Source organism: Dacryopinax primogenitus, assembly GCF_000292625.1.
Source record: "Dacryopinax primogenitus strain DJM-731 SS1 chromosome Unknown DACRYscaffold_2, whole genome shotgun sequence".
In the NCBI taxonomy this organism is placed as follows: domain Eukaryota; kingdom Fungi; phylum Basidiomycota; class Dacrymycetes; order Dacrymycetales; family Dacrymycetaceae; genus Dacryopinax; species Dacryopinax primogenitus.
In genome coordinates this window covers 995,408-1,013,996 of record NW_024467199.1, presented here as the reverse complement: position 1 = coordinate 1,013,996, position 18,589 = coordinate 995,408, and the positions used below count along the sequence as shown (strand labels likewise).

At 51.8% G+C, this 18,589-nt stretch overlaps 8 protein-coding genes across 8 annotated transcripts; 4 read left to right on the top strand and 4 right to left on the bottom strand.

Moving 5' to 3' along the window:
- Positions 1-361: 361 nt before the first annotated feature.
- DACRYDRAFT_104021 (uncharacterized protein) lies at positions 362-751 on the top strand (the record flags this gene model as incomplete). The annotated part of the gene is made up of 3 exons (XM_040767864.1): positions 362-474; positions 541-657; positions 709-751. 3 exons carry the CDS (start codon positions 362-364, stop codon positions 749-751), a joined length of 273 nt encoding a protein of 90 aa, XP_040632429.1.
- A 650-nt stretch (positions 752-1,401) lies between these two features.
- On the top strand, positions 1,402-3,146 carry DACRYDRAFT_62052 (uncharacterized protein). Its single transcript, XM_040775687.1, has 7 exons — positions 1,402-1,471; positions 1,532-1,642; positions 1,711-1,884; positions 1,941-2,132; positions 2,182-2,360; positions 2,413-2,850; positions 2,903-3,146. The coding sequence occupies exons 1-7, from the start codon at positions 1,422-1,424 to the stop codon at positions 2,992-2,994; spliced, it is 1,236 nt and encodes a 411-aa protein (XP_040632428.1). The 5' UTR covers positions 1,402-1,421; the 3' UTR covers positions 2,995-3,146.
- Positions 3,147-3,211: 65 nt separating this feature from the next.
- On the bottom strand, positions 3,212-5,187 carry DACRYDRAFT_74770 (vanillyl-alcohol oxidase; the record flags this gene model as incomplete). Its single annotated transcript, XM_040776085.1, has 4 exons — positions 3,212-3,569; positions 3,622-4,231; positions 4,279-4,844; positions 4,892-5,187. 4 exons carry the CDS (start codon positions 5,185-5,187, stop codon positions 3,212-3,214), a joined length of 1,830 nt encoding a protein of 609 aa, XP_040632427.1.
- A 406-nt stretch (positions 5,188-5,593) lies between these two features.
- Positions 5,594-9,876, bottom strand: DACRYDRAFT_19979 (crm1 protein). The gene is made up of 13 exons (XM_040771748.1): positions 9,726-9,876; positions 9,619-9,678; positions 9,483-9,566; positions 9,324-9,425; positions 9,197-9,269; positions 9,036-9,142; positions 8,637-8,987; positions 8,432-8,582; positions 7,744-8,382; positions 7,230-7,696; positions 6,735-7,178; positions 6,435-6,684; positions 5,594-6,384 (listed from the first exon to the last, which is right to left on the bottom strand). Exons 2-13 carry the CDS (start codon positions 9,622-9,624, stop codon positions 5,864-5,866), a joined length of 3,195 nt encoding a protein of 1,064 aa, XP_040632426.1. The 5' UTR covers positions 9,625-9,678; positions 9,726-9,876; the 3' UTR covers positions 5,594-5,863.
- Positions 9,877-10,063: 187 nt separating this feature from the next.
- DACRYDRAFT_19978 (dienelactone hydrolase) lies at positions 10,064-11,349 on the bottom strand. Its single transcript, XM_040771747.1, has 9 exons — positions 11,300-11,349; positions 11,137-11,250; positions 11,042-11,086; positions 10,887-10,992; positions 10,821-10,835; positions 10,590-10,772; positions 10,358-10,541; positions 10,266-10,298; positions 10,064-10,215 (listed from the first exon to the last, which is right to left on the bottom strand). Exons 1-9 carry the CDS (start codon positions 11,325-11,327, stop codon positions 10,174-10,176), a joined length of 750 nt encoding a protein of 249 aa, XP_040632425.1. The 5' UTR covers positions 11,328-11,349; the 3' UTR covers positions 10,064-10,173.
- Positions 11,350-11,513: 164 nt separating this feature from the next.
- DACRYDRAFT_62040 (HIT-like protein) lies at positions 11,514-12,677 on the bottom strand. The gene is made up of 3 exons (XM_040775686.1): positions 12,278-12,677; positions 12,080-12,227; positions 11,514-12,033 (listed from the first exon to the last, which is right to left on the bottom strand). The coding sequence occupies exons 1-3, from the start codon at positions 12,628-12,630 to the stop codon at positions 11,776-11,778; spliced, it is 759 nt and encodes a 252-aa protein (XP_040632424.1). The 5' UTR covers positions 12,631-12,677; the 3' UTR covers positions 11,514-11,775.
- DACRYDRAFT_92803 (prokaryotic type I DNA topoisomerase) lies at positions 12,629-16,401 on the top strand (the record flags this gene model as incomplete). Its single annotated transcript, XM_040777108.1, has 16 exons — positions 12,629-12,633; positions 12,871-12,946; positions 13,000-13,185; positions 13,235-13,413; positions 13,466-13,635; positions 13,687-13,927; positions 13,986-14,067; positions 14,113-14,249; positions 14,297-14,517; positions 14,566-14,757; positions 14,807-14,985; positions 15,033-15,158; positions 15,216-15,471; positions 15,530-15,766; positions 15,850-16,008; positions 16,175-16,401. 16 exons carry the CDS (start codon positions 12,629-12,631, stop codon positions 16,327-16,329), a joined length of 2,601 nt encoding a protein of 866 aa, XP_040632423.1. The 3' UTR covers positions 16,330-16,401.
- A 476-nt stretch (positions 16,402-16,877) lies between these two features.
- On the top strand, positions 16,878-18,587 carry DACRYDRAFT_19975 (uncharacterized protein). Its single transcript, XM_040771746.1, has 3 exons — positions 16,878-17,403; positions 17,458-17,984; positions 18,040-18,587. Exons 1-3 carry the CDS (start codon positions 17,131-17,133, stop codon positions 18,380-18,382), a joined length of 1,143 nt encoding a protein of 380 aa, XP_040632422.1. The 5' UTR covers positions 16,878-17,130; the 3' UTR covers positions 18,383-18,587.
- Positions 18,588-18,589: the final 2 nt, after the last annotated feature.

Genomic DNA, 18,589 nt, shown 5'->3' with positions numbered 1-18,589 from the left:
ACTGCCACGGGGTCTAACCTTTAAGTGAAATTTATTCCCCAAGTGTTTCTCCATGCGATCGGATACATATTGTGGACAATCGAATTCAACCTAATCGATATATCCTCCTTCTAACATTCCCATCCAAACAGGGGCCATAGTTCCCGCTATCGTCTAATTCCTGACCATCGCCGGCCTCACCTGCAAGGCAGTTAACCGGTGTATCTGGCCCCTGAGCCGAGTCCGACTCCCAGCCGGCCCTGGCACGCCGGAGCATGTGGCTAATTTGATCTCCAGTGTGGGGAAGCGGGGTGCCCTGTCACCATCACTTGTTGACGACCGTCACTCCTTCATCCGTCCTCCCACTGTACTATATTCAGACATGCAGCAAGCCCAGAAGAAGCCCGAGCTCGTCACTAATAACGTCTCTGGTACAATTGCGCTCGTCATACCCGACCGCAAGCCGCTCAGTGCCGATACCGACCTGGGGCGAGTGTCTCTCCCGTCCTCTTCCACTGAATGCAATTGACGTATTGTCGATTTGATTTGTGCAATTCGTAGACCAATGACCCCAGCTTCCGCCCCCGCTCCTCCTCCCACATCCCCGATTGTCGGCCTCCCCTTCTTCGATCCAACTCAATTTGCAAGCTCGATTAGCAACGTACTTTCCAGCGCCGAGTGCGTCACCTCATCCCATTATCAAACTGAATGTTACTGATACAGTGTTAGATGGACGGGCAGGTTCCCGAACCAGGAAGAGCAGAAGAAATAGCTTGCCGTCGTTTGAAGATGCTGGGACTGCTTCGGCGTTGATACGCCTCTCATTATCTGGCTTGATCACCTTGTGTTGGTATTGTTCATTCCTATGACCCCTATCTCTGTATGTAATTCTATCGTTTGGATGTATATTTCGCTGGATGTATCATCGCTCCACCTCAATGTGCCACACTGACAGCTGTCCTACATTCAACGGTGCGTTTCACCTGGCAAGAGCTGCCAGTGACGTTCGGCCGCGGGGGCGGCTTCTTTTGCTGATTCAAGCACTGCCAGCGATGACGTCACGTGGAAGAAGCCCAATTTTTGACTGGTGTTGTGTGCACATGCTTGCCTTTCCGCATGACTCGATGGTTGTTGGTTGTATGGTGTTAGGGTGTAATGCGCTGTTGAGATACAATGCGATATAATAAGATATCAATAGAATAAATAAGAGTAAACATAATAATACTCATGGCCGCGGTAAACTCCCAATTCGGTGGAATAATTCGAACGCGGGTGCTATCATAGACGGAGCTTGCAAACATGCGCTGATTCGCCCGCTCAGTGCCTGGCCAAGACGCAGTGATACACGCCCATAAGACTGACACGCTCCACCCCCTCCATCTGTCCCTTTCCTCCTCACCACCACCTTCCCCCTCCCTCCCCCCACGATACCGACTAGAGCAATGCCTCGCAAGCTTTCCATCGATCCCGACACGATCGTGCCTATGCACAAGTGCGCATCCCCGCATTTCGTCAATGTATGCGCCTTCTGACAGAACATGTCGCCCTCCAGGGCACCCGCGCCTGACCCAGGAGAGGACTTCAACGTGCTCTTCATCGGTGCGGGCAACATCATGTTCGGCAGTGATGAAGGACCGTGGAACCATTCCTTCCGTCTGGAGCAGTACGTCCACTCCCCGCTCCACCCCACAGTACGGCCCTGAGATGACCCTTGTTCTTGCCTGCGTGCAGCAAGCTCGGCCCGCGCCTCAAAGTTATCGCTCTCATCGACCCGTGGCTTGAACGGGCTGCTCAGGTTCTCGAGCTAAAACGTGCTTCCTTCGTCAAGAGCGCATATGAGCACACTAGAACGTACAAGACGCTCGATGACTTTATTGCCGACATGGATGATGATGAGATGCCCCAGTGCGTTGTGTCTTCCCCCAATCAATTGAAGGAGCATGTAGTTGATACGTGGGTAGGGCTGTTTGGGTCGGTTCTCCCCCCGAATTCCGAGGATCCGATGAACCGGGCAAGGACATTGAGCTCCAGCTGCTGAAGCATTTCCCCGGGGTCGCTCTCTTCATCGAGAAGCCCGTGACTACCGGAGACGTGGGCAAGGCGCTTAAAGTGGCCAAGGCAATTAACGACGCGAAGACTACCTGCTCTGTCGGGTGCGCGTGCTCACCTCGTATTCGGCACACTGGTTGATGGTGTCGATAGGTATATGCTCCGCTACCTCAAGTGTGTACAGAAGATGAAACAAATCATCGAGGACAACAACCTCGTCGTGATGGCAACTGTTGCACGATACGTCTGTGCCTACGAAAGGATCCTGAAACACCACTGGTGGAACAAGTCCAAGAGCGGCGGGCCGATCCTCGAGCAGGGCACTCATTTCTGTCAGTGCACCCCGCCCCTATCACACGAATACATATGCTGATTCAGCCTCAGGTGACCTCTCCCGCTACTTCGGTGGTGAAGTAGATATCCCGTCTGTGTCTGCCCATTCGCTGGAATTCTACGAGCCCGCCGGACATCTGAGCAAAATCGGCTTCGACGAAGAGCAGATCGTTCCTGCCGAACAACGCATCCCTCGTGTCACCGCCGCAACCTGGAAATATAAGTCCGGCGCCGTCGGTAGCTTCACCCACGCCGTTGCCCTGCAGGGCCGTAACTACTCTTGCGTGCTTGAGGTGTATGCAGACGGGTACCAGATGCGCCTTGAGGACCCTTACAACAACCCAGCGCTGTTTGTCCGACGGCCTGGTGACGACTTCGAGGAGACCTACAGGTACACGGACGACGACCCGTTCTTTACCGAGGTTGCGAACATGATCGACGTTATTGAAGGAGGGCCGGACAAGGCCGAGATCTTGAGCTCGTTTGAGGGTGCGTTGCCTGTTCCAGGGTTTGTCGTAACCACTGATGCTGTGCCCAATAGACGCCGTGCGCACATACGAGTTCACTTGGGCGATCCGCAAGGCAAGCGAAGCTTCTCGGAAACTGCCGCCCAACATTCCCAAGGCCGATTGATTTCACATGATACGTTTAAATGGATAACATACACGTGAGGAACGACGCCAGCGCGGGAACGTCACGGACTCATTTGTAGCAAACGTCAGCCGTTGTACTTGTAACTACGAACTGAAACGGGCGCCTCTGGTAGCGGGCGCCTTCAAGAAATTGATTTCCTTCATGACTTTTTCTATCTAAACATTGTGCGACCCAAGTGTGCTCTTTGATATTCTGCTTAGGCGTTGATATGCGGAGGAAGCGAGCTGGTCCTCTGGTCACCGGGGAAGATCTCATACCCTTTCCCCCTGTACCTCTCAGGCCAAATTCCGTTTCTCCCTGGAGCGAGAATTCCATTCGGGTCAAGCGCATCCTTGAGCGTCTCGTTGAGCTTCATGAGCGCCCCTCCGCCCCAATTGTAGGTGTTGGCCACTTGGTCCGCGAACAAGATGTGCGTTCGGTACTCTCCGTAGCCTCCTGCTGCCGCGTCGGAAATCATCGCACGCAGGCAGTCGTATGCTGCTTTTTTGGAAGCGGGGGAGGAACGATCATATACAAGATTGACGATGACGTGCGACTCGCGCGAGGCGACGCAGCTAAGCGTATTGTGTAAGTGGATGTATGACTGAGGCAGAAAGATGGACATACAGAGTAGGGAACAAGTCGATGCCATACTCCTCGTGTCTCTTCCTGCACAGCTCAAACAGTTTCTTCACATCCTCGCCTGATGTCGGGGCGATTGGGGCAAAAAACAAATGAGCGCCGTTCGGCAACCAGTTGAGCCAATCCAGTTCCCTCAGCACAGGCACACCGCTGCACACGCTCACCCTGCTATGCAAGTAGTGATCCTGCGGTAGTTTCTCGGGGAGCATGAGCCTGCTCCCCTCGATCTTGCCAAACTCGCGGCGGATGATGTCCAGCTGACCCTTGCGGAAGTCGTCCGGCCCATAAACGGTACCGTAGAACACCCAAGAACAATCTCCGCACGGCATGTCCTTGGCCCACTTGCGGATCACTTCTCTAGGGATCGGGCCCTCGCCGTCGTAGAAGTGCGACTTCGGTTTTCCGGTGACGGCCAGCTCCTGGATCACGTGTCGTAGCTGAGGGACGTTTCCTAGGACTTTGTTGATCGCTAGCGGGCGGATGGTCTGCATGATCTGTGGGTATTGGTCCTCGTCACGGAAGGTGATCAAGTAACTCGTATGTTCCGTCGCGGGCATCAGCCAGAAGCCCATCTTAGTGACGATGCCAAAGTTGCCTGTAACGGACTTAGTTCAAGAAGAATCACAAGTAGCGACGACTTACTCTGGGTGAAGATGCCATCATTGTACGGCCCGTATCCATACTGGAAGGACTGCCAGCACGGGTTGTCCTCACCGTCCTTTCCAGGTAACGCGCCCATTCCAGTCCTCACGACCTCTCCCGTAGGGAGGACAACTTCCATCCCGCAGTGACATCCAAAGTGGTCACCATACGGGGTATATCCCACCCCACGATCCACCGCATTGCCAAGTACGCTGCCGCCGCCCAAATCGGGCGTGTCGATCCACAACGGGTAGCCCGTCGCTTGCACCGCTTCATACAATGCAAAGTAACTGACACCAGGCTCGACAAGGCATGAGCAGTTGTCAGGGTCGATCTTGAGCACCTTGTTCATCCGTTTGCCAAGGTCGAGGACCATAGCACCCCGGATACGTGGAGCTGCACCGCCGTACCCGAGATTACGGCCCATCGAGATCGGGTAGATGGGGATGAGGTACTTGTTTGCCCAGCGAACTGTGGTCTGGACTTCCTCGGTTGATCCCGGGTATATCGTGGCAGAGGAGACGGTGTCATCTTGTTCCAAGATGTGGAAGGCGTCGTGGGTGTTTCTATGGTCCTGTGAGCTCGTGTATCATAACGGTAGAATGTTATGTACGGATGTTCCATATACCATCCATCAACTAGTGGTTTATCATTCAACTCAACATTCGCCTCCCCGATCTCTTTCCTCAGCTCTGCGACAGCTTCGTTGAACCGCTCCCTTGTAATATCTGGGGGCAAAACTGGCAGCTCTTCGCCTTGCTTGCGCGGAGCGACGCGCGGGAGAGAACGTCCGGCATAGATCTTCTCTCGCGTCTGATTGCCGATGTCAGCCAAACGCGCGGGGATTCCCGAGTACTTCTCAGGCCAGGAGGGAGGAGGCTGAACCAGGAGAGAAGATATGTCGGTCATCGTTATTGTCGGTCGTCAGTGAGAGCAAATGCTTCAGCCAGCAGATGAAGATCAAAGGGCAAGTTAAGATAACAAGAAGCGCACTGACCAAGTGATGGTGTGAATTCTAAGGAAGGCAACACACAGGTTATTATATGTAACCCTCATAGCGCAGTTGGCGGAAAGTTTACTCGAGAAGGTCGCCTGTCGCCCAAGGGCAGCGTTCACGAGACTCCTGTCCATGGTGGGAGTGTGGGGAAGAGGCCCTGATATCCGGCCCTTCATTCATCCGCGGACATTCATTACCCCGCAATCACCGCGGAGCTGCAGAAAAGCTAGGCACTAAGTAATGTTCCCGGATTATCTTTCTCCGCTGAAGCAACAACGACAAACCATCAGGCGGGGGGGTGGGGGTCATTTCGACATTAAACCATTCATTGACAACTAACAGGTGTACAGAGCGATCGTGTGGTCCATTCATACAGTAGCAGCTACCATCTGGAGCTAGCGAGTCAGTTGCGGCATCATAGCAAGAAATAAAACGCTATACAGCAGCATAGGCACGAGTAGGCAGAGTGAGATAGAGATATGCAGCAGGATGCGTTTCGTTAATAGATGAGTAAGAGAGGGGAGGCCTTCTTCAATCTGCTTTCCATCTTGCGAATCCGGACCGTCAACCCATCCGACATTGATTCTATCACTCCTCATCGTCCATCGAATCGTTCTTGACCATGCCTGGTACGCGCATCTGCAGCTCACGCTGCTTCTGCACCTCCATCTCCTTGTCTTCCCGGTATAGCTCAGCATTGTCGCCTGCAAATTCCTTAAGCGTGATCAAAAAGTCGCGCACTGCGAGCTTGAACCGCGCGCCGTCTGCGCTGAAATCCCACAGATTCTGGACGAATTGTTCAATCTGTATCGGTGACATGTGGCCGAACGCAGACTTGAGCATCGTCGTCAGCTGATTGCGAACAAACTCTTCGTTGGTCTTGGCAGGGATCTGAGAAGAGTCGAACAGTGGTGTGTGGATTTCATTAGCAATGACGAGCTGAATCAGCCGCTGCAGAACACCACATTGGCCCTTGAACCCGCTCTTGTGGTCTGAGTCGCTCAGCACTTGCAGAATGTCACCGAGAATAGTCATGTAGTAGCTCGTGAAGAACGCGTTGGAGATGTCGGCAGAAGCACCAGAAAAGTTGTTGATGGCATCAAGACAAACTAAAGGACATGTAAACAAACACCGAGACGGTAGAACAGCTGTTACATACTCGAAAGGCCGACCTCGGCAACATCTCTCTGCATATGCTTGAAGGCAAAGCCAATACTGTTGAGAACATTGTACAGGCTGCTCGGCTGTAGCTTGAGCAGACCCTCGAAGCTGTAGGCATCGATTGCCCGCAGCAGCTTGAACACGGCCAGGCGCTGTTCGGGGAAATCCGTTTCATTTTCGCTGATCATGGCGAGAGTCGGCTCGAAAATAGATTCAATAATACCTGGGATGTAGTCCACAGCACCGTTCTGAAAACCATGTCAGCTCCTGCTGGACATATTTCGGAAAATATACTCACCCCAAGACGAGACACTACGGTGTGCACAACGTTGATCACTTCGGCGTCCCTAGCAGCGGGGAGAACCTCGCGATAATCAGAGAGGACGGCCTCGAACAGTTGAGGGACAAGAGTCCGATTGACCTGGTCCAGGTCCTCAGCCTTGCGAATGAAAGTGTCGATCAAGCGCAAGACGTCCTTCTTCACCGTACGGCACGTACGGACATTCTGCATATGGACGGCTTGAGGTCCGCCTGTGGCGACCGCCTCACTGATTGCCGAGCTTGCAGCTCTGTAGACGGCCAGAAGATCGTTCCAGATGTACGTCAATTGAGTCCAGTAGAAGCTTCCGAGGGACACGCAGACAGCCACGTTCGTCTTGAGCACATTGGACAGAACCTTGGCATGCTCAGGATCAACGACAATATTGATACCTTGGCGCGCGAGCTGCATCTCCCCCGTCCACTGCGATACTAGTATCAGCAACTGTTCTCACGGTTAAACTGATATACTTACTGCCTGATTCGGGGACTCCATCATTTGACGGATCAACGCATCCTGCGTGTTTTTATTCGGCTGGGAGGCGATCATGTAACCTAATGCCTCATAGAAAGTATGCATCTGAGCCTCCTTGAGATCGTTCGTGATACGATAGATGGTGCGCAAGATTTCATCGATGAACGGCTCTGTCTCGCCTGGCTGCTGCAGGATGAAATGCCTGCGGCACTTTTGTGCGATCTTGATAAACGTGTCGCAGGCCATCTCCTGGACGCCTTCATGCATCTCGTGCATGAATTCAAACAACTTGTTGACCACCGTCTTCAAGAACTTCCAGTGTGCCTTAAGGAAGCGAGGATATTGGCCGACGATGTACATGATGTTCGACGCGACGACGGCCTTGTTGTCCTTGCCACGCTTCATTTCGCACAAGCCAAGCAAGTCCTTGATGACAGTCACCAAGAACCGTTTTTCAGTCTCCTCGTCTACAACCCATATTAGCATTGTTCTTCACGAGTCAGCGCATGCGCACCCATCGATCCAGAGATAGAGCCTATAGCCCAGCAGAGTGTATTCAGATTGTTCCACGACCACTCGCTACCATCTACCTGCTTCGCGAGCTTCTCGGTCAGGACATTCTCGGTATCCATGACGTCCAAGTGAGTGAGGTAGATGAGCACCTCTCGAATTGATTTATACAGTGCAATGGTGTCCGTCTCCTTCATGACTTCGCGGACGATTTCGCCTTCTTCGTTCTCTACGATGAGAACTTCCTCCGGCTTGACCATCTTTTCAATCATCACAAGGCGGAGCTGCGATAGGATTTGGTCGTAGAGGGCTCTGCGACCACTAATCTGGCCAATAACAGGAGGACCACCCAAGCTGAGCGCGCCGAAAGCCGCAGTGCCGTCACGAAGAGGCAGAGCAGTCATCTCGTCGTATAGTTCACTGACAAGTTTGCCCCAGTATTCCAGGCACATCTTGAAGACCTCACGTTCGTCCACCTGTGACAGCTTGATGAGATAACCATGTGCATTCGTGAGGACAGCCGCATTCTCGGGATTTTCCAACAGTCGCCCATGAGCAGTGAGGTAGCCGGTCAGGAACTGAGTGAAGTTGAAAACAAGGTCCTGCCCCGCGTCGGTAGAAGTAGAATAAGCTGCAGCAATATCTTTGGCTAGTCAGAATGTGGATCCTGTGAATCCTCAAATGGGGCTAACCGGTAGTGGGAGGTATCATTCGGTTCATAGACGACATTGTCTGAGTGAACAGATGAACGAAGTGCCGATTGTATTCGGCTGTAATGTGAAGGCCAGCGATCTCGCTCAGGCACTTCAAAGTGATATTACGGAATTCGGGAACTTCCAAAAACTACGTAGGGCCGTCAGCTGGGGCCTCAGTGTTGCTTATCACAGATGCACTTACCCGGGTGATAAGGGAATCGATGAGTTGGGTCTCGAAAATGTACCCAAGGGGTATCCAATTAAGGAAGCGAAGTAGTGTCTCTAAGGTCGCCCGGACGAGACTCCCCTTCGTCGAGCGTTGTAGCACTTCTTGGCACAACTCGAATATCTGGCCAAACTCGCCGCACATCTGTTGCTTGAGATTTCGAGTTTTTTGCTGTGTCATTTGCTCGGCAGAATAATCGAAGATCTCCTCACTGAGCAGGCGAAGAATTTGCATGTTGTTCTCGCACATGTTTAAGTTTTGTCGCGAGGACTGAACAATCATGGGGAGGAAGTCGGGCCAGTCTTTTGGCCAGTCTTGCTTGAGGATCTGCAACGGCAGTCAGCCACAAATTGGTGAAGATACACAGGCACATGCCTGGACAAGCAACAAATTGAGCTTGTGCAGATATAAACGTTCTCGGCGAAGCTTCTCCTCGGATTCTGAGGTAGCGATGATAACGGTTGTGATGAAGCTCCGAATATCTGGACGAGTCACGTCAACTGAAGAGAAATCGATACCACAGTGGCGGTACGTACCTTGTCGGTGCTCTACAGACAGTGCCTTCCAACGAGTTTGGATAAGCTTGTCGAGAATGTTGCAGCACAGATACTGTGCACGGGTTCAGCTCAAGTGCAATATCTGGGTCGAGGCAAACAGGCAAACCTGGGCATGTTGGTTTGTGGTTGTTGAGAGAATGTACGGTACACGCTGCCAAGCGCTGGGGTGCTCCTGGAAGAGAGTCAGCACTCTCTGTGCTTCAGCTTGCTGTTGACACAACAAATATCAGTATATGCTCGTGATGAACACCAGATATGCACGTGCCTCAGCACCAGAGCCGTTGAAGAGTGCATAGATGACCCGATCGAATAGGTTGACGTCAAACTCGTGTTCAAAATCGAGAATGCCCTATGTGCGGAGGTTAAACACGAGAAATATGCACGGTGTAGATGGCACTCACGTCCATGTCGATCGACTTTTTATGTGAATAAGAGGGCGATTAGGAGAAAGAACTTGGGAACTGCATTACTCAGCTCGCCACTCCGCGTGCGGCGTTGATACACTTACAGACAGATGTAGATTGCACTGGAAAGCACGTAGATGCACACTAACGTGCCCGAGCCTTGGCTCTATGCGTTGGCCACTGTCGTTTAGTAGCGGATGAAGGAGGTGTGCAGCTGGCTGATGGTGGAAGCGAGGATAGAAGGCAGAGGAGTGGTGAACGCCAGATGCGCGTGACGCCCTTAGTCGTAGCGCGCGGAGTCAATTCAGACTTGATTATCTAAAGCGCCCTATATTTTGACTCCGACCTGCACGTTCTTTGTGGGTTCTCCTTGCGACTCATACTCTGACGAGCTCGAGTTTGAGGAAGCACTCATATCCTAGAAACAATTATACCTGTACTTCGAAAATTCGTGTTATTTATCTTCTTTACTCAGGATTCATACACGGTTCAATCATGCCATAACACCCCAAAGTCCGAGCGCTCAAGGGAGTGAAGAGATCAGGGTTGGTGTCAGAACGACTTAACCCAGTCAACACTCCTCTGGTAGACATCCTGTGCTGGCTATAAGCAGAAATAATGACAGAGCCAGCAGATTTATGTACCTTGTAAGCAGCAAGAGGACCTTCGGCTTTGAGCTAGAAGTGGATTGTGAGCGCTTCTGTCCCGAATATGCATCGGTACGGGAGACACCTACATCAGCGCGTGTCGCGGCAAAACCGTGGATCTGGTCGGCATAAGTCTTCTCGATACAATTATTGCCGAAAGGTTTCGCCTTGAGCTTCTCATTGATCGTAGCCATCAGCTGGACATTCTCGTCTCCGGATGGGAAGTTGGCGACAGGAACAAGGCAGTTGTCTGCATCCTCTGCGGCCAGCATACTGCATCCCTGTTAGATCATATTCAATCACAATCGAATGATGACATACGATGGATGGCACATGATAATGCCATTGATACGATCCTTCGCAGCACTCAGGATTGTCACCTTTGCGCCCCAGCAATACCCGATTTCGAAAATCTTCTCGATGCCCTTGCTCTTCAGTTCAGCGACGATCTTGCTAATCTTCTCCAGAGCAGTAGGGGGAGACCCGACCGTGGAGAAAAATGTCCTACCGAGAAATCAGCAGGTACCCAATACGACCACAGAAACCACCAACTGGATTGTCTGCTGCCTGAACAGAGAATCAGTCCGGGGCTCAGAATCAGGAGATGACGATACACACTTCTCTGGGCTTTGGGGAGGGGAGAAGAGATCGGAAGCCGCGGGTTTGCCTTCGAATACATCAGGGAGAATGACATAGGCACCGCTTGTGGACAGAATATCGGCAGCTGTGGAACACTTGAGCCAATGTCTGCCCAAGCAAGCCAAATGGCGCACCCTGAACTGTCTGAGCGGAGAAACCGAATACATCCATCACCGAAACTTGGGCGGAATTAGCCTGTAAGCTAGACATACTCCAAGGTAGTGCGTACTGATCACGGTCTTCGAGTTCTTATCGCCAATAGTGTAGGATTTGAAGCCAGCAACATCGACGTATTCGCCCTTGGGAGTATACTCAGCCTCAGCAGGCGGCAGGGAGCAGCAAGCTTGAAAACCAGTCAATCTCGTGAGCGGGTAGCGTGAGTAGAAGCATACCCTTGTTATCGTTCACGATTGTGGTCATGGTGGAATGGAATCGATAGGATGGTGGGATTGGGTATGGTTCAACATGGTTTCGAGCTCGGCCCGCCTTTATGTAGGTGGAAACCCTGGGGGATGACGTGAACGCCGCGTAGGGAGGCCTCTCCGATCGATATGGTCGGTGTGCATTTCTCAGGGCCGATGCGACGGGTGTGGGTACAATCCTTCTGGACATTAATATCTAATCAAGGCAGTGGGTATGGCGTGTTTGAGCAGCTCCTTCATCCTTCCACATACACATGTCGGCGATAAGGGCCCATGACAAACCGACAATACAGAGAATCTCGACACATGCCATAGCCGGTTGTTCAGTCACCACGTATGTACTGAATCTCAGAGGCGAAATAAATCCTACGAGGCAATGGGCCTAGGGACTGCGCAAAACTCTGGTCACCCTTGCCCGGGTCGTGCAGAAACGTGCGTATTGGACATCATTGACCATCGGCCAGGGATGCAACTTCTTTTTCGCCTATGTGTTTCTTTGCTGCTCGCTCCATGTCTTCTCCACCATCCGCACCACGCTGCCTTTTCCTGGCGTTCTCTTTGACTGCGTGTCTCTTCTCTTTCTTCCATTCGTCTTCAAGATGTTCCTTCAAACGTGGCATTCGTTTGAATGACTCATCGCACTTGAAGCACGAAAGATCGGTCTTAAGTAGTGGTTCGTACTTGGCGCTGTTTATGTTCAGTCGCTGAAGCCTAGTGAGTTTTCATGGAACGAGGGCATCAACCACTTACACTGTCTGATGCGCCTTCTGTCAGCCAGGACAGCACATCGCTTAGATGTATGAAGAACCCGAGTTTTGGGGAGAAGGAGTTGTAGTGTTTCTTGTTCTTCAAAGCCGAGCTAAGCAAATCGGACGAGACCACATGCAGGTGGATGTGCCTATCGAGCACTTTTAGATTGATGCATCGCCTAGACAACTAAATGCCTACTCCATAGATGGAACTGCATGGAATCCAATGTTGACTGTCCACTGAAATCCGTGTTTCTTTTGCATATCCTCCAAAATGTCAGTCTTGGCAACTTCGGCTTCTTTGCCAAGAACTTGGAGGACGTGAAGAGCTTCCTCCTTATCCCCGGAAAGAAGGCATTTCAGACTCGATATCTGAGAGGGATTCGATACTAGTGATGAAGGCAGGCGTGGAAGGATGAGGTAATGATACATCGCCTTTCTATACGCGTCCCGGATAGTGATGGTGTCGTCCATGAAACGCAGAAGAACGTCTTTTGAAATTGTATCTGGCGCAGTCCGGGCATAGATCTCTAGTGCTTTGGCCCATGACATGGAGTAATACTGAGATAGTGAGCACAATTATAGAGAATAGAGAGGAGATGATCGTCACCCTTGCAAAACAGAGGAGGGAGATGATGGTAGGGGAGTGAGTCACGTGTTGAGTCACAGATAGACCCTCACCCTGAGGAGACGCGCCTGATTTCTAGTCGGACAATTCGCACGCGCTTCTCACCCTGCTACAACCACCTATGTATTTGGCGGAGGCAGTACTGTGCCGCTATATCTGATGAGAATTCTATGTGTAGCAGAGAAGCCGTCAATTGCTCGTGCTATCAGTCAAATTTTGTCAGGAGGGCAATCAACGACGGTAAGTGCTTGCTTCATATATGCACTCTGACCGAGACTGAATCTGGGTCATAGCGGGACAGCCCTAACCGTTTTACCAAGAACTATGATTTCTACTATGATGAACTACGGGCTGAGATTACCGTCACCTCTGTTGCTGGTCATCTTATGGAATCTGACTTCTCCGACGACTACCGGCGCTGGGAGTCTTGCGATCCGGCGGACCTGTTCGATGCGCCAATCATAACGGCTGTTCGAAAAGTACGCGACTAGGCTAAATCTCTTTCAACCCGTACTGAGTGGGTGACAGGATGGTGGACCTATCGCCCGTAATTTGGAGATTGAAGCGCGAGGGAAGAATATGCTCATGATATGGACGGATTGTGATCGAGAAGGGGAGCACATTGGCAGTGAGGTGGCGAGTGTATGCCGCAAAACGAATGCACGAATAGAAGTCAAGAGAGCACGCTTCAATGCCATTATTCCTCAGTAAGCATATCGTCGTCATTCACTGCATAGCTGGCAGCCTGACGAAGTACAGGCAGATACACCACGCGGCTAGACATCCCGTTGAGCTGGATCGCCGACAATCTGACGCGGTGGAAGCACGCATACAACTGGACCTGCGCCTTGGCGCCGCGTTCACCCGAATGCAAACCAAGATGCTACAGAATCAAGTACCCGATCTCCAGCGCAAGATGATATCATACGGCAAGTTGGTCAATCTCGCCGCTACTTTCTGTTGATCTGCTTTGTTCACAGGCCCATGCCAATTCCCAACCCTGGGATTCGTCGTATCCCGTTATCAACAAGTACAGGCATTTGTACCTGAAACCTTTTGGTATATCTACCTGTCGATCATGGTAGACGGAGAAGAGACCGACTTCACATGGCGTAGAGGACATCTGTTCGACTTTCCTGCCACTCTTGCCCTCTATGAGCTGTGTGTTGAGAGTCCGGAAGCAACCATCGCGCAAGTTACCAAGAAGCCCACGAAGAAATGGTTGGCTGCACGCTACTTCACTAACAGGAAGGGGCAGCTGACAGCACATATCATACAGGAGGCCACTTCCTCTGACAACCGTAGAGTTGCAGAAGTCAGCGTCTCGCTTGCTCAGGCTGACTCCCAAGAGGATTCTTGATGTATGTATTAGTTCATTGAAAGATGTATTTCTCATGTTATTCCAGATTGCCGATGACCTGTATTCGAAAGGCTTTTTGTCGTATCCCCGGACAGAAACCGACCAATTCGACCCTGACTTCGATTTCATGACGCTGATACAGAAGCAAACCACTGATCCCGCTTGGGGACAGTTTGCCCAAAGGTGATGTCTATGATTATTGGTCGAACAGCACAATTGATATCTGTCAGTCTTGCAAATGGTGGTTTTAATGCCCCTCGTAAAGGAAAGAAAAACGATAAGGCACATCCCCCGATTCATCCTACAGCCCATGTAACCAACCTGGTGGGCGATGATAAACGAGTGTACGAGTATGTCACGCGCCGCTTCCTTGCTTCGTGTTCCAAAGACGCGGAAGGTCAGCAAACCACTGTCACTGTTATCGTAGCAGGAGAAGAGTTCAATGCTACCGGTCAGAAGGGCCATATCTTTGGATGACACATTATTGACGTGTTACAAGGACTCACGATCACTCAGAGGAACTACCTTGAAGTGTTTACCTACGACAAATGGTCCGACAAACAGTTGCCCGATTTTGAGCAAGGGCAACACTTCATACCCGTTGTGTGCGAAATGCGGGAGGGACAAACGAGCCGTCCATCTCTACTCACTGAAGCAGATCTAGTAGGTTTGATGGACGAGAACGGCATTGGTAATGCAGAACCTGTCACTCGCTGAGTAGCCGTACTAATCGTCCGTAGGCACGGATGCTACAATCGCTCAGCATATCCAAACAATCATTGATCGCGAATATGTCATGACGCGGCAGGAGGATTCTATGAAATACCTTGTCCCCAGCACGCTAGGCATCGGTCTGGTAGAAGGATACAACAAAATAGGCTTTGATCGTTCCTTGAGCAAACCCCAACTTCGACGAGAGGCTTGTACGGGCCCTTATGCTTTGATTCCAGCTGACGCGGTGTACAGACAGAGCAAAGGATGGTCGATATATGTGAAGGTCGAAGCACAAAGAATGACATGCTCTTCCAGTTCATCGAACAGTATCGGGAAGTCTTCCTGCGAGCGCGTGCTGCATTTCGGCAGGTGGTCGAGGTAAGCAGTCTGAATGCTATATCGAGTCACATCTGGACATTGATTATGACCGAACAGAGCGTTCGCGATTATCTTAACGGTGACGGAAATGTAACCGAAGGTGGAGCAAGCAGTGACGGCGATGATAATGACGATTTCGGGGGTGAAAATGGCGGTCGCCCACCGAGAGGAACCCGAGCTCCCGCACGAGGAGGGAACAGGGGTGCCGGCACAAGGGGGAGAGCGCGTGGCACTACCGCACCTCGAACACGAGGTCAACCTCGAGGCAAAGGACCTTCGACCAAGCGACGACAAGATGATGATTCAGATGATGGTAAGTCACCGGAACTTCGGGTAAATTATCTTTGTCTTACCGAATTGGCATTCCGCAGAGAACAGCCGACCGCCGCGGGGCGCGGGCGCTACAGCGGTGTCTTGTCGCTGCGACGTCCCAGCTGTTGAGAGAACAGTCGTAAAAGAAACAAGCAACAAAGGGCGCAAGTTTTGGACATGCCCTAATGACCCGTCATGCGGGTTCTTCGAATGGGCAGACCAGGCATCTGGCGGCAGTGCATCAAAAACCGGGGCTTCCAGCAGGACCATCCCAGCAAAACGGACACATACGGTCTGTCTTTGATCAGGGATCCCTGGTCATTGCTTATCGGATGTGAACAGGCTCGTCAAGGATCGCAAGGAACACTGGTTGGCTCAGATGCTCGAAGATGCAAATGTGACCTCACTGCTGTATCCCGTACTGTGGTAAAAGAAGGGCCCAACCGAGGACGAATTTTCTGGACTTGTCCCAATTCGGAAAACGCTCGTTGTACTTTCTTTGAGTGGGATGACGAACAGAAAGAAATGTCCGGCCCTGGTACGGAGCTGCGAACGTCTGCCCCAATTCGGAATCGATCAGAAAATACCGCCTCGCGGGGAGATGAGGAGTGTTTCAAATGCGGGCAAGTCGGTCATTGGGTTTCGGGTAAAGCCGGCGTTCTTCTCCCCTCTAATACCCATCACTGATACTTGTTTCCATTCAGAATGTCCTAACGGTGACCAACCAACCAAACGGAGCCGCACAGCGGGTACAGGGACCACGCGCTCGAGTGGGCGGGCGGGAGGCCGAGGTCGTGCAAAATCAACCAGAGGAGGCACCTCACGCGGTAGCAAAAGAGGCAAGCAATGGTATGAGTAGAGGCAGTATTCTGTTTCCGACTTTCCATGTTGTACTAGTAAGCATTTCTACTCCGGGAAACTCCGTAGTAAATCCAACATTCTCATCGGCACATCGCGCCATCCTTTCGGCCGAGGGTGTTCTCGCCAGCTGTGACCGGGGCGATCTCTAGTAAGGTCAGATTCCATTTCACAAGGCACACGAAGTGGCCAGCTATAAGTGTCACACGGTAGGATCGATGTCTGAACTCGGTGATTTTCACCCAGTTGTAGATTTACGTGGCAGGTAGGCGCAGCTTCTGGTCTGGGCAGATTGGACCAGTGAGAGGAGAAGCTGAACAAATGGAGGACATCGCCAAGATCGGATAACGGGATGTTGCCATGATGAGCGTTTGATCTGATGATATCGACGTCGTTAGCAGAAACGAGTGAGTGGCGCTGTTGGGATTTCGGGCGCATATACTTGGCCTCGTATTGCGGTGTCCGTCAGCCGCCGCCTCACCGCTCCTTTCTTCCTCGTCGACACGAGGCCGCTGCATACACACACCCGGCGTCGTCCTGCAGGCCACAGGTCATCGCATCATCACACTCACGCTCTCTTGTATGCGTGTGTGTGGGTAACGCATTTTAGGCACCCTTTACTGGCTATAAGTACTTGCTGTTGTCCGCGTCAACCCTCGGGAGACTGCTTTGTCCCTCTCTGTTCCCATCTCTCTGGTCTATAGAGGGTCAAGATACCGCTCTGTTTATGCCGGTCCGCTCTTTGACTGCCTGTCTTTACTCATTCACTTGCTCCTGAGTTCCTCACTGCTGCGATACCCTCATGTTCACGTCTTCTCCCTATTCTCCGTCCTTGCTACGGTCGCCCTTCGCACCCGTCGACGACACGTCTCCGATTCCATCGCCCAGGTTCATGTCGGTTCCCCTTGAAACGGAAGAGGACAGTGATGCGGAACCGGACCGTGTGTTGGTTGGGCGCTTTCCACTGTCGTCCCCGCTGAGGTCTTCCAATGTGTCGAGGATTAGCCATTGGACAACGGAAGATAGTGACCCGATGGCGCGAGTGCCGATGTCGGCGACCACGACGTTCAGTGAGGTACGTTGATATGTGTGCGCATATGATTAGAATTACTCACCCACAGGATGTAAGGAGGAGGGGCCGTTTACTCCGAGGATTGAAAGGAACGATGCAATGATTGATCTGGCTCGCAAGCTGAACATGCTCGATCTGGCGGCGAAGGAGGCACAGGAGGTCGCAGCTAACTCGCCTCGCCATACCCCACATCATAAATACGCTCCTCTTGTACCACCTGATATCCTCTCCACACCATCGACTACGACAATCATACCCCACATATTGATCGAGCTTGAACGACGGCCGATGGATTGGGAATATACCCCTTCGCCCTCTGCGCACAGTCGCAGCCAATCCAGATCGAGTTTCCGACGTTCGCACCCACCAACTCCCCAACCCGTATCGCCTCCGCCACTTCCACGAAATGTTTACGGTCGTACTTCGGTCATGTCATCCGCGATTGTTCCGAGAAAGAAGAAGACGAAGAAGGCCAAGAAGCCAAAGGGACCCACCAAGAAACCAGGTGTCGTTGAGTATGCGGAGCAGCCCATCAAGGGCATATCAGTGGACACCTATGATGAAGCGGTGAACAGTATCACCTGGTACATTACATCACCTTATTACAGCTGAATATGTTTAGCTTATCTTATGCTAAAGGCTCATGTCCCACCCCAAATCAGTCGAGGACATCTTGAGCTCTCCGAAAGGAAAACTGCTATTCTGTCAGGCCCTGCTGGTGGAGTTTGGCGTTTGTCCGGACTTGCACCCTCTCCCCACGTCACACGGTGCCGCGCGGAGTCTGCTGCAAAAGATGGTTCACATTAATATTGCCGACTATATTGAATGTCGAGGTCGTGGCAAGGAAGCACTGCGGTCGAGGATGCTGGCCAGCAACAGTGCCTTGCGGCGGGACCTCATGTCCAAGAAGAGGCGGGTGCCGTTAGGAGAAGTCAAGAGGAGGGGCTTGAGGATGCTCCTCGCCAACAACTGCTGGCAGTGATGTTGGAGTTACCCTCCTCTTATGGTCATGATTTCCGGTTATGCCCGTGATGATGTTGATGTACTACTGACATGCTGCATATCATAACGCTGCCATTCAGAGCTAAATATGTACGATAGTTTCGAGAACCTAGTCACTGACCAACTTTTCGCTTCATGACTAATTGTACAACTTGTAACGAAATTAATACATAGAGTGTCACCACTG

Excerpts from the sequence above, each read along its gene's own strand:
- DACRYDRAFT_62040 (XM_040775686.1), bottom strand. The coding sequence starts at position 12,630 with ATGTCATGGGCCAAAGCACTAGAGATCTATGCCCGGACTGCGCCAGAT. Across the intron at positions 12,228-12,277 it reads CATGCAGTTCCATCTATGGA|GCACATCCACCTGCATGTGG; the intron begins GTAGGCATTTAG and ends AGTGCTCGATAG. Across the intron at positions 12,034-12,079 it reads CAGAAGGCGCATCAGACAGT|CGACTGAACATAAACAGCGC; the intron begins GTAAGTGGTTGA and ends ACTAGGCTTCAG.
- DACRYDRAFT_19975 (XM_040771746.1), top strand. The coding sequence starts at position 17,131 with ATGTTCACGTCTTCTCCCTATTCTCCGTCCTTGCTACGGTCGCCCTTC. Across the intron at positions 17,404-17,457 it reads CGACCACGACGTTCAGTGAG|GAGGAGGGGCCGTTTACTCC; the intron begins GTACGTTGATAT and ends ACAGGATGTAAG. Across the intron at positions 17,985-18,039 it reads GCGGTGAACAGTATCACCTG|GCTCATGTCCCACCCCAAAT; the intron begins GTACATTACATC and ends CTTATGCTAAAG.
- DACRYDRAFT_19978 (XM_040771747.1), bottom strand. The coding sequence starts at position 11,327 with ATGACCACAATCGTGAACGATAACAAGG. Across the intron at positions 10,993-11,041 it reads CTCCGCTCAGACAGTTCAGG|CTGCCGATATTCTGTCCACA; the intron begins GTGCGCCATTTG and ends AGTGTTCCACAG. Across the intron at positions 10,542-10,589 it reads ATTATCATGTGCCATCCATC|TATGCTGGCCGCAGAGGATG; the intron begins GTATGTCATCAT and ends ACAGGGATGCAG.
- DACRYDRAFT_19979 (XM_040771748.1), bottom strand. Across the intron at positions 9,143-9,196 it reads GTCTGTAGAGCACCGACAAG|ATATTCGGAGCTTCATCACA; the intron begins GTACGTACCGCC and ends TGACTCGTCCAG. Across the intron at positions 7,697-7,743 it reads CTCTATCTCTGGATCGATGG|ACGAGGAGACTGAAAAACGG; the intron begins GTGCGCATGCGC and ends TATGGGTTGTAG.
- DACRYDRAFT_62052 (XM_040775687.1), top strand. The coding sequence starts at position 1,422 with ATGCCTCGCAAGCTTTCCATCGATCCCGACACGATCGTGCCTATGCAC. Across the intron at positions 2,361-2,412 it reads CGAGCAGGGCACTCATTTCT|GTGACCTCTCCCGCTACTTC; the intron begins GTCAGTGCACCC and ends ATTCAGCCTCAG. Across the intron at positions 2,851-2,902 it reads GATCTTGAGCTCGTTTGAGG|ACGCCGTGCGCACATACGAG; the intron begins GTGCGTTGCCTG and ends TGTGCCCAATAG.